The sequence below is a fragment of the Desmodus rotundus genome, chromosome X (assembly GCF_022682495.2).
Source record: "Desmodus rotundus isolate HL8 chromosome X, HLdesRot8A.1, whole genome shotgun sequence".
NCBI lineage: Eukaryota > Metazoa > Chordata > Mammalia > Chiroptera > Phyllostomidae > Desmodus > Desmodus rotundus.
This window is the reverse complement of record NC_071400.1, coordinates 61,544,186-61,556,462: the sequence shown is the minus strand read 5'-3', so window position 1 is coordinate 61,556,462 and position 12,277 is coordinate 61,544,186. Positions and strand designations below refer to the sequence as shown.

The 12,277-nt window shown below is 36.7% G+C and overlaps 1 protein-coding gene across 1 annotated transcript in view; it reads right to left on the bottom strand.

The window, feature by feature from the left end:
* Positions 1-2,055: 2,055 nt before the first annotated feature.
* The window catches only part of LOC112308180 (phosphatidylinositol-binding clathrin assembly protein LAP), a 54,754-nt gene continuing 44,532 nt past the window's right edge, over positions 2,056-12,277 (bottom strand). Inside the window, exons 15-16 of the mRNA XM_071220265.1 lie at positions 3,398-3,504; positions 2,056-2,283 (exon numbers count right to left, since the gene is read on the bottom strand). Of these exons, the coding sequence (XP_071076366.1) occupies positions 2,226-2,283; positions 3,398-3,504 (165 nt within the window). The 3' untranslated portion in view covers positions 2,056-2,225. The remainder of the gene's footprint in view (positions 2,284-3,397; positions 3,505-12,277) is intronic.

The following is a 12,277-nucleotide window of genomic DNA, read 5'->3' as shown; positions in this document are numbered from 1 at the left end:
AATTTGTTTTTCACAAATGTTGCAGGAACAACTAGATAACTATATGAAAAAATAAATCACTACTCTTACTTGTCATGAAACATAAAGATGCTGCATAAAATTCCATCGTGTAAACGTACCATCGTTTTTTGATCCACTCATTTACTGATGGGCACTTAGGTTGCTTCCAGCACTTGGCTATTGTAAATTGGGCTGCTATGAACATTCGGATGCATAGGTTCCTTTGAACTGGTGTTTCAGGGTTCTTAGGGTATTATGTGAAATAAGCCAGACCATGAAAGACAAATACCATATGATCTCACCTTTAAGTGGAACCTAATCAACAAAACGAACAAGCGAGCAAAATATAACCAGAGACACTGAAGTTAAGAATAAATTGACAGTAACCAGAGGGGAGGTGGGAGGGAATGAAGCGGTGAAAAGGGGGAGGGGTTTTCAAGAACATGTATAACGGACACAGGGACAGCACCAAAGAGGGCTAGGATCAAGGGTGGGAGGAGGGGATGATTGGGGTGGAGGGGAGTAGTGAGGGGAAAATGGAGACAACTGTACTTGAACAACATTAAAAAACAACATAAAAATGCATTTTTTAAAATCTTTTTTTTAAACATCAATGTGTGGTTGCCTTTCACACACTTCCTACCAGGGACCTGGCCCACAACCCAGGCATGTGCCCTGACTGGGAACTCAACTGGGAAACCCTTTGGTTCACAGGCTGGCACTCAATCCAATGAGCCACACCAGCCAGAGCTAAAAATGTATTTTACATGGATGATAGATCTAAACATAAAACTTAAAACTTCAGAGTCTCTAGAAGAGAAACGGAGAATATCTTTATGATGTTGAGATAATCAAATATTTCTGAAGACATAAAAAGAATCATAAAAAATTTATCAATTGGACTTCAAAATTAGAAAATATGATACCATTAACAAAATGAAAAAGCAAGTCATAGAATAGGAGAAATTATTTCCATAATATATCTAATAGAATTAATATCTAGAATATATAAAAACTATGAATCAATAATCAAAAACAAAGAAAATCATTAAGATGGACAAAATAGTTGGACACTTCAAAAAAAGGTATTGAAATGGCCAATAAGTATGTGAAAAGTTATTTAGTCATCGTGGAAATGTATATTAAACCACATGCTATATTACTAGAAAGCCACTAGAATGGCCAAAATTTACAGTATTAACAGCAGTAAGTTAATATTTATTATTATTATTTTTTATTCTGACCAGAACTTTAAGTACCTAGAATTCTCATACATTGCTGGGATAAAGTGGTATAGTGAAAAAATTTTGGCAGTTTTTGTTTTAATTTTTTTAATCTTCAACCAAGGATATACTTATTGATTTTAGAGAGAGAGAAACAGAGAATGTGAGAGAAACATCGATCAATTGCTCCCCATACATGCCCCAACTAGGGATCAAACCTGCAGCCTAGGTGTGTGCCCTGACCAGGGATGGAGCTGCAACATTGTGGTGTATGGGATGATGCTCCAACCAACTGAGCCACCCAGTCAGGTCTTGGCAGTTTTAATTTTAGACAAACACCTAGTATATGACCCAGACATTCTACTATTTACCCAAGATATATATCCACAATTGTCCACCAGAAGACTCATGCAAGAATGTTTATAGAGCTTGTATGTGTATATCAACTTAACATTTATTTTTAAAATAATGCATATGAAGAAATATATTTTCACATAAACAAAAATAGTTTATCACCAACACAACAAAACTAAATAAACTTCTAAAAGATGTACTTCAGGGAGAGGGAAATAATTCCAATGCAAAGAGGGATGGTAAACAAACATTTTCTAAACACATAGCTAAATGTAAACAAAAAGCTTCTATAAATACTGATACTTTTAATTTCACAGGTCTAAAATGTTTCACCACAGTAGCATACAAGTTGGTTAGAAATGCCCTTGTAATTTACAAGTATTCTAAGGTCCTGCTGTTCCTTAAGAGGAAAGATTAATAACGATAAAAAAAAAAAATTAAAAAAAAAAAAAAAACAAAACAAAAAAAAAAAAAGAGGAAAGATTAAGATATTAACTTTAGTTTTTGATAATTTTGAAGGATAACTAATAAAACAAAAGAAATACAGTGTATCACCTCCAAAACATTAAATTGAAGAATCTCAAGAGTATTCAATGTTTATATTACTTGGAAGGTTTGAATGATTTAGTTTAGGCTGTAGAGAAGTTGTCACTTTTTTTTACGTCTAATTTCAAATCTTTCTTCGATACTTCCACATAGATTGTCCCTGCATGAAAGATATACATGTAAATCTTTCATCATTTCTCCATATTTTTCTCCACAGTTACAAAATAAATCATAAATATTACACACAAAACTCTGGTCAATCTTCTCATTAGTAGGTCAGGCCTCCTAAAACAAACATTTAGGAACCAGGGGGCCCAATACATTGGCCGAAGACTGAAGGAGAAAATCTTGTGAAGACTTCTAGAAAATGCCCTGACTCGTATGGTTCACTTGGTTGCACATCACCCTGAAAGGCAGAAGGTTGCCGGTTTGATTCCCGGTCAGGGCACACGGCTGGGTTGCAGGCCCAGTCCCCGGTTGGGGGAGTGTGAGAGGCAACCAATCAATGTTTCTTTCACACAGTGATGTCCCTCTCCCTCTTTCACCCTTCCTTCCCCTCTATCTAAAAATAAATAAAATCTTAAAAATAAGATTTCTAGAAAACAGCACTCTCAATCAGTAAACATTTGGATCATGATAATCTCCCATATGCTTAGCTATCCTTATCCATGTTACCACTGCCTTCTTCCACTTACATGCTCAATCTGTTTTCCTCATAATGCCAAACTTCTATCATCTATACATCCACTAGTTGAGAGTCTCCTTATCATTTGATACTCATTGCATACCAAAACCATCCATCCCTGAATTAATCATTCCCTCCTCTGACTTCCCATGGTGCTTTGTGCTTTTCTATCTGTTCATATGTCTGTCTGGAATATCCTTTCCTTACTCCATTGACTGGCTATCTATTTTAAATCTTAGTATTCAACTTAGGTATCACTTCTTTGGGAAGTTGTCCTTGAAACCTCCAGGCTGAGTTACTTGCCTCATGAGCACTGATCACAGTTGGGTTTCTTAAATGAATGAGTAAAAGAATTGCTGAGAAGCTACCAGGACCCAGTTGACATTTAATGACACAAGGTTGTAGAGGACCAGGTCTGCACAGATCTGTGTCTTTCTACAATGATGAAAATGTTAGAACTAGTTTTTCTCGTATGAGAGACCAACAGTGCAAAAAAGATGTATATATTGTAAAACTCAGTTTTAACACTGGTCCTGCCTCCAGTGACTGTACATCTCAACCAAGGCCCTAAGGAACAACTCAAACATACCTTATTTCTGGTTGATGAAGTGGAAATATTCTGGGCCCTAAGCCTGGTTGGTTATAAATCACGGATTGAGGTTTCACTGAGAAAGGAGATCCCACTGAAACTGGAACCTATGAATTCGAATGGAAAAGAAAACAAAAAGTCAAAAAGTGAAAAGATTTTTTTGTTGCTTATTCTATTACAATTGTCCCAATTTTTTCCCTTTTGTTCCCCTCCACCCAGCTCACCCCCCTCTCCACAGTCAATCCCTTCTCCATTGTCCATGTCTATGGATCATTCATATCTGTTCTTTGACTAGTGCCTTACCCTTCCTTCCACCATTCTCCCCTCTCCCACCCTCCTCCTACAGCTATCAGTCTGTTCCATGCTTCCATGACTCTGGTTCTATTTTTCTCATTAGTTTATTTTGTTTATTAGATTCCAGTTATAAGTAAGGTCATATGGTATTTGTCTTCTACCAACTAGCTTATTTCACTGAGCATAATACTCTCCAGTTCCATCCACATTGTCACAAAGGGTAATAGTTCCTTCTTTCTCTCTGCTGCATAGTATTCCATTGTGTAAATGTACCACAGGTGCATTTGATCCACTCATTTACTGATGGGCACTTCGGCTGTTTCCAGCACTTGGCTATTGTAAATAGCACTGCTATAAACTAGGGGTGTATAAGTCCTTCTGAATTGGTGTTTCGTCATTCTTAGGATATATTCCCAGCAGTGGAATCGCTGGGTAAAAAGATAGTTCCATTTTTAGTTTTCTGATGAAATTCCACACTACTTTCCACAGTGGCTGCACCAGTCTGCATTCCCACCAACAGTGCACTAGGGTTCCCTTTTCTCCACATCCTCGCCAGCACTTGTTTGATTTATTAATGATGACCTTACATCTGTTAGAATGGCTATCATTAAGAAAACTAAAAAGTGAAAACTAGTTAGTATTTAATTTCTCTCCTAATACAATAGTACCAAGAGGACAAGGAGCTCCTTTAGAGTAATCATTACATTTGATGAATGTCAACTGAAAGAAATGTTAAGTGCCAAATACAAAAAAGAGAGAAAAATAGATCTCTGAAGTAGCTGCTACTGATAATGAGTGACATGAGGAGACCTAAAGAATAGTTCTTGAAAAGCGGAGACTCTATGAGAAATAGAACTTCTAAATATAAAGGCCAATAATTCTCATTGGAAAGGGAAGGGAAGGCTATAGGTAGACATGGAACATGTTAAATATATAATGGTGTGTATGTATCTTTGATAAAATATTTTAGTAAATGTATGTGAGTTCATATGAATATTTAAAGTTAAATGTGAAGGATGTACAGGAATTGTCCTGGTGCAAGGAGTGAGGGCAAGGTAGGCACACCAGGGGGAGGGGGTGCGTGAGCTTGACTGAGGTATAGTTGACAAATAAAATTGTGTATGTTCACGATGTGCAATGTCAATATGGAGGTTCCTCAAAAAATTAAAATGGAACTGCTTACAACCCAGCGGTTCCACTTCTGTGTATACAGGTGGGGGCAAAAGTAGGTTTACAGTTGTGAGTGTGCAAAATAACAAATATTACAAATAAATACTATAAAAATAAATAAATAATACAAGAATAAACTCTGTGTTTCATGTACTCACAACTGTAAACCTACTTTTGCCAACCTCTGTATACTCATAAAACCCCAAAACACTAATTTGAAAGAATATATGCACCCCTATATTCACCGCAGCATTATTTCCAATCGCCAAGCTATGGAAACAACCCAGGTATCCATCAGTTGATGAGTGAATAGAAAAAGCTGTGGTACATATATGCAATGGAATGTTCCTTGGCCTTAAAAAACAATGAAACCTTACTATTTGTGACAACATGGATGGACTAGAAGGTAGTATTAAGTGAAATAAGTCAGTCAGAGAAAGACAAATACCATGATTTCACTTATACGTGGAATCGAAAGAACAAAATAAATGAACAAAGTGTAAATGGATTCGTAGATATAGAGAACAAGCTGATGGCTGCCAGAAGGGGGGGATTAGGGACTAGCTGAAAAAGTTGAAGGGATTAAGAAGTGCAAATTGGTAGTTACAAAACAGTCATAGGGATGCAAAGAACCTCATAGGGAATATAGTCAACAATACTGTAATAACTATGTATGGTGCCAGATGGGTACTGGATGTGTTGGGGGGACCATTTTGTAAAGTATATGATTACCTAACCACTATGCTGTACACCTGAAACTAATATAAAATAATACTGAATGTAAACTGTAACGGAAAAATAAAATTCTAAAAATGTACAATATGATAATTTGATATACATGTATATATACAGATTTTAAAATGTATTCAAAAGATAAAAGGACATTTAATGCAGGACAAATATAAGCAGGTTGCACAGACCCATTAATATAAGACTGAGCATCTCCCACCCTGTTTAAAACTCTTAAAATAGATCCTCATTGACTGTAGATAGGGTGTAAACTCCTTGGCACGAGTAACCAAGCCTACTGCTTCTCTGTCTTTATCCACTGTGCTTTTCCCTCACAAGTTGAGGCAATATGATGTGTACTCACAGGCAACTGGGTAAATTAGAAACTGTTCAAAATGGCTCATGTATAAAGGCTAATGATTAATGTGTTGACCTGCTGAGATGTTTCTGGTGATAAGCTGTAGGACTATGTCCTTGGTCTTCTAGGTTAGCTTTATCCAAATTATCAATGAAAATGTAGAGGACAGGTTCACTGAGCATGTGAATAACATTCATTGGAAGGTATAATGACTACATTAAATAGCATCAGAAACCTTAATGTTCTCAACAGTCTAGAGATAAGGTGCCAACTGAGTAAGATGAAGTTTAACAAAAATAAACTATTATGCCTTGCACTTGGATCTTAAAACATACTATGAAGGTGTTTTATATCCCCGTGGGGAAGAAAGGACAAAGACTAATATAATTTTAGTTAGTAGTAAGCTTAAGTTTTTTAAATTTATTGGGGTAACACTGGTTAATAAAATCATATAGGTTTCAAGTGTACCTTTCTATGATACATGATCTGTATATCGCATTGTGTGCCCACCACCCACAGTCAAATCATCTTCTGACACCGTATATTTGGCCCTCTTTACCCTTTACTACCTTCCCACCCCTTCCCTCCTGGTAACCACCATACTGTTGTCTGTGTCTATGAGTTTCTTTTTTATATCCCACATATGAGTGAAATCATAAAGTTCTTGGCTTTGTCTGTCTTACTTATTTCGCTTAGCATAATATTCTCAAGGTCCCTCCATGTTGTCACAAATGGCAGTATTTCATCTCTTCTGATGGCTGAGTAATAGTCCATTGTATGTATGTGCCACACCTTTATCCAATCCTCTATCAAGGACAATTTGATTGTCTCCATGTCTTGGCCACCATGAATAATGCTACAATGAACATAGGAGTGCATATATGTTTGCAGATAAGTGTTTTTGCATTTTTTGAACTGATACTCAGAAGAAGGGTTGCCTGGTCAAATGGTAACTCAATTCTTAATTTTCTGAGGAAACTCCATACTGGTTTCCATAGTGGCTGTACCAATTTACATTCCCACCAGCATTGAATGAGGGTTCCTTTTTTTCTCCACAACCTCTGTAACACTTGTTTTTACTTGTCTTGTTGATAATAGCCATTCTAACACGTGCAAGATGATATCTCATTGTAGTTTTGATTTGCATTTCCCTAATGGCTAGTGAAGTGGAGCATCTTCTCATATATCTGTTGGTCATTTGTATGTCTTCTTGGGAGAAGCATCTGTTCAGGTCCTCTAATCATTTTTTAATTGGATTGTTTAGTGTTGAGCTGTACAAGTGCTTTATATAGTTTGGATATTAACCCCTCATTGGAACTGTTGTATGCAAATATCATCTCCCATTTAGTTGGTGGCTTTTTTGTTTTGTTGGCAGTTTCTTTTGCTGTGCACAGCTTTTTAGTTTGACATAGTCCCATTCATTTGTTTTTGCCTTTAATTTGCTTGCCTTTGGGGTCAAATTCATAGAATGTTCTCTAAGGCCAAGGTCCATAAGTTTAGTACCTATGTTTTCTTCTATGTAATTTATTGTTTCAGATCTTATATTTAGGTTTTCATATATTTTAAATTAATTTTTGTGTTGGGGACAAACTGTAATATACTTTCATTCTTCTACATGTGGCTTTCCAACTTTCCCAGTACCATTTATTGAAGAGGCTTTCTTTTCTCCATTGTGTGATTTTGGCTCCTCTGTCAAAAATTACTTGCTCATATATATGCGCGTATATACATATAATTTATTTATTTATAATAAAAATATGTTTATTAATTTTAGAGAGACAGACAGACATCAGTATGAGAGAGAAACATCAATTGGTTGCCTACCATACGGGTCCCAACAAGGGATTGAAGCCGCAACCTCGGTATGTGACCTGACTAAGAATCAAACCCCCAGCTTTTTGGTGTATGGGATGATGCTACAACCAGCTAAGCCACACCAGCCAGGGCTATACATGTGCTTTTATTTCTGGGGTTTCAATTCTATTCCATTGGTCTGTCTGTTTTTCTGCTAATACTATGCTGTTTTGGTTATTGTAGCTCTGTAGTATAATTTGAAATCAGGCAATGTGATACCTCCAGCTTCATTCTCTTTTTTCTCATATTTGTTTTGGTTATTCAGGATCTTTTGTGGTTCCATACATATCTCATGGTTTTTTTGTTATTTTGTTTTTTTTTTTTAATGACATTGGGATTTGATGGGGATTGCATTAAATCGGTATATTGCTTTGGGTAAAATGGCCATTTTAACTCTGCCGATTCTTCCAATCCATAAACACAGAATATCTTTCCATTTCATTTTGTCTTTTTCAATCTGTTAATAATGCTTTGTAGTTTTCAGTATACAGGTCCTTCACATCCTTTGTCAAGTTTATTTCTAGGTATTTTATTCTTCTGGTTGCAATTGCAAAATAAATTGTTTTTTAATTTCTTTTTATGAAATTCCATTGTTAGCATACAGGTATGTAGTGGATTTTTATAATTAATTTTGTATCCTGCAACTTTTCTGTATTTGTTTATTGTTTAAAATAGTTTTATTCATGAAGTCTTTAGGGCTTTCTACATATAGAATCATGTCATCTGCAAAAAGTGACACTTTTACATCTTCATTCCCAATTTTGATGCTTTTTATTTCTTTCCCTTGACTGAGATTGCTCTGACTAGGACTTCCAGAACTATGTTGAGTAGAGTGGTGAGAGTGGGCATCCTTGTCTTGTTCCTGATTTTACAGAAAAAGCTTTCAGTTCTTCACCATTAAGTATGATATTAACTGAGGGGTTGTCATATGTGGTCTTTATTGTACTGAGGTACCCATTTTACTGAGTTTTTAAATCATAAATGGATGCTATATCTTATCAAATGCTTTCTCTACATCTATTGATAAGATAGTATTATTTTTATCCTTTGTTTTGTTAGTAGTGTGTTACATTGATCAATTTGCATGTGTTGAACCATCTTTGTGTCCCTGGAATGAATACCACTGGATCATAAAGTGTTATTTTTCAAATGTATTGTTGTTTGGTAGAATTCACTAATGAAGCCATCTGGTCCTGGACTTTTATTTTTGGAGAGGTTTTTTATGGTTGTTTCAATTTGTTTGTTTTACTTTTGTTCATGCACAGTTGTCTTCATTTTCCCCCCACCACTCCACCACACCCCAGCCATCCCCACCTCCCACCCTCCATACTACCCCCTTTTGGCTTTGTCCATGTGTCCTTTATACATGTTCCTGATGATACTTTCTCCTCCCCCCCCATCATCCCCTCCCACCACCCTTCTGGTTACTGTCAGTTTGTTCTTAATTTCAGTATCTCTGGTTATATTTTGCTTGCTTGTTTGTTTTGTGGCTTAAGTTCCACTTATAGATGAGATCATATGGTATTTGTTTTTCACCATCTGGCTTATTTCACTTAGCAAAATGCCCTCCTCATTGTTGATCAGTCTATTTAGATTTTCCAGTTCTTCATGATTCAGTCTAGGAACTTATCACTTTTTTCTAGGTTATTGAATTTGGTGGCACATAGTCTTTCATAGTATTCTAGTATAATCTTTTGTATACTGTGATGTCTGTGTAACTTCTCCTCTTTCATTTCTGATTTTCTTTTCTCTTTTTTCCTTAGTGAATATAACAAGGGATTTGTCAATTTTATTAATTTTTTTAAAAAACTAGCTCTTTGTTGTATTAATTTTTATATGGTCTTTTTGTTCTTTATTTCATTCAATTCTGCTCTAATTTTTATTATTTCCTTTCTTCTGCTGACTTGGGTTGCTTTTGTTCTTCTTTTCATAGTTCTTCAAGATGTGATGTTAGGTTGTTTACTTAGTATTTCTCTTGTTTCTTGAGATAGGGCTATAATGATATAAACTACTTTCTTATAGTAGTTTCCGCTGCATCCCAGAAGTTTTGATATGTTGTCATATTGTCATTCTTATGTGTCTCTATATATCTTTTGATCTCACCATTTATTTATTCTTTGACCCAGTCATTTTTTAGTAGTATGCTTTTTAATCTTCACATATTTGTGGGTTTCTTTCCTTCCTTTTCGCAGTTGATTTCTAATTTAAAAGTAAGCTTAAGTTTTAAGTTTTCCTGTACTTCCTCCTGTATTTCCTGCCAGAAATTTAGGAGCAGCTCCCAGCTGTCTTCAGTATACAGGGCTGCCATGTCTGCAGGATGAAACAATGGGCCAGAGTAAGGTACCAGGACTTTTTACCTTACAAACCAGTACTGCTTAGAAATCGTTAAAATTGCTCTTGCCTGGGGACGGAGATCTTGATATACTTCCATGATGCTATCAGATATTGAATTCTGCAACAGCCCCATGCAGTGGCTAGACTAAGCACTTATTCCCTTCTGGGAACCTGGGTGTGCATACCTCCTTCAGTCCACCTGGGTCTGTAGTTACTTGTACCCAAGGAGTGGGATACCCCTTCTGTAGTCCTGCTAATCCTCGGGCTTAATTTCTATCTGGCTCCTGACAGCTCCACTCCCTAGGAAATTGGCTCTATTTCGTTCACTTGTCTGGAAAGAATCCATGATATAACCTGACTTTTTATGTGGCCCTTCAGTTTTTACTCTGCAATCCACACATTTTGCCTCAAGCCCTTTTATACTAACAATAGATGCCTTTTGATTACTGATCACTGACCCGGAATCTACCACTATCCTTTTGGGATTTGGACCCATCATGACTTTCCATTATTTTCTTGTGGAATATCGCAGTTCTTATATTCCTAATATCCCTGTTCCTATTCCTATTCAGTCTACATTCTCCAGTCTTATATCCACATTTACTTCTAGCATACACGCACAACTAGCATTATATAATACTCTAATCCTCTGCTGGGGGTTAACTGAAAAATATAATGATCACAGAAGTTATACAGAGTCTAAGAAGAAGACTGAAAGGAGATGTGAGGTAGGAAGAAAACTAGAGAGTATGGTATTTCTAAAAAAAGGGGGAAAGTGTTTCAAGAAGCATTCTTGTCCCTCAGTGACCATTCCTTTTCTACCTCCATTGCAAGTTCTTCTTCATCTTCATGGGAATGACAGCTCATCCCGGGGCTCACTCCTTGGACCTGCGAACCAGTCTAAATTTATCCTCAGTGATCTCATCCACTCTCTAATGATACTCTTCAAAGCTTTTGTGCTAACCATTCCCTCTCCCTGAAATAATCTTCCACATAGCCTTTTCCCTCTCCTCTTTGAATTTCTGCTCAAGACTGAGTCACATTCTCAATAAAGTTCACTGAATAGCCTATTTAAAATAGAAACTTACCCCAATACTCATAATGCTTCTTCCCTGTTTTAATTTTCTTTACACACTATTTTATTTATTGTTTGTGCCACCACCACCACCATTAGAATGTGTGTCCTTCAAGTACATGGATTTCTGTTTCTTTTAATTATTGCTATATTCCCAGCTGCTAAGATAGTACCTGAAATACAGTTGATGCTTAATGAGTATCTGCTAGCTGAGTGATAAGAGAGAAGAGCTGAGTTAAGAAGGGCAGAGAACTATTAGATTTTGTCACATGAAGTGGGTTGAAAAGTGAACCAGGGAAAAAAACCTAAATGTCCATTAATAGAGTCATTGGTTATTTCTGTCTTCTTTCAAGAAGTATTTACTGAGCAGCCTCTATGTACTAAGTCCTGTTCTAGGTATTCTGTATGCAGTGATGAACAGGACAAAGTCTCTGTACTCAGGGAGCTGATATTTAAGTCAGGGGAGACAGACGATAAACAAACAAACATATATATCAGGTGTTCCTAAGTCCTATGAAGAGAACTAATGCTGGGTAAGGGAGGTGGAAGTACATGGTAATAGTAGGATGCTATTTATAAAGGGTGGAAAAGAAAGGACTCTTTTGGTCAGATTCCAGAGGAAGTATGGTAGTAAGCAAAATGGGTACCTAATAAAAGAGTGCTGCAAGCACAGTATAGAGAACCGTTCCATGTGGTGTGAGGAATGTAGCCAAGCCCCTGATTTGGAAAACTGACAGGGAGCAAGGTCAGTACACAGGACCCACACCCATGGATAGGTTCTCCTGTGGGGAACCAGGCCGGCATTGTACCCAGGCTGCTTTGAGGCTTACTTTTGCTAAAACTCCCTCACCCTGGATTGAGGCAGCAAATGTTTACTGAGTATCTCTAAAGTAACTTCCTAAAATTTGTGCTAAACCTCCCAAGTGTAGAGTGTAACCATTTCAACCACTTCTCCCCTTGATCTGTAACATCCTTCTCTTTGAAGTAATTAGCAACGTTCTTTCCTTTGTTATCTGTAAAAGGTAATCAATCACCTACAGCGAACCTGTGCATAGTAAATGAGGAC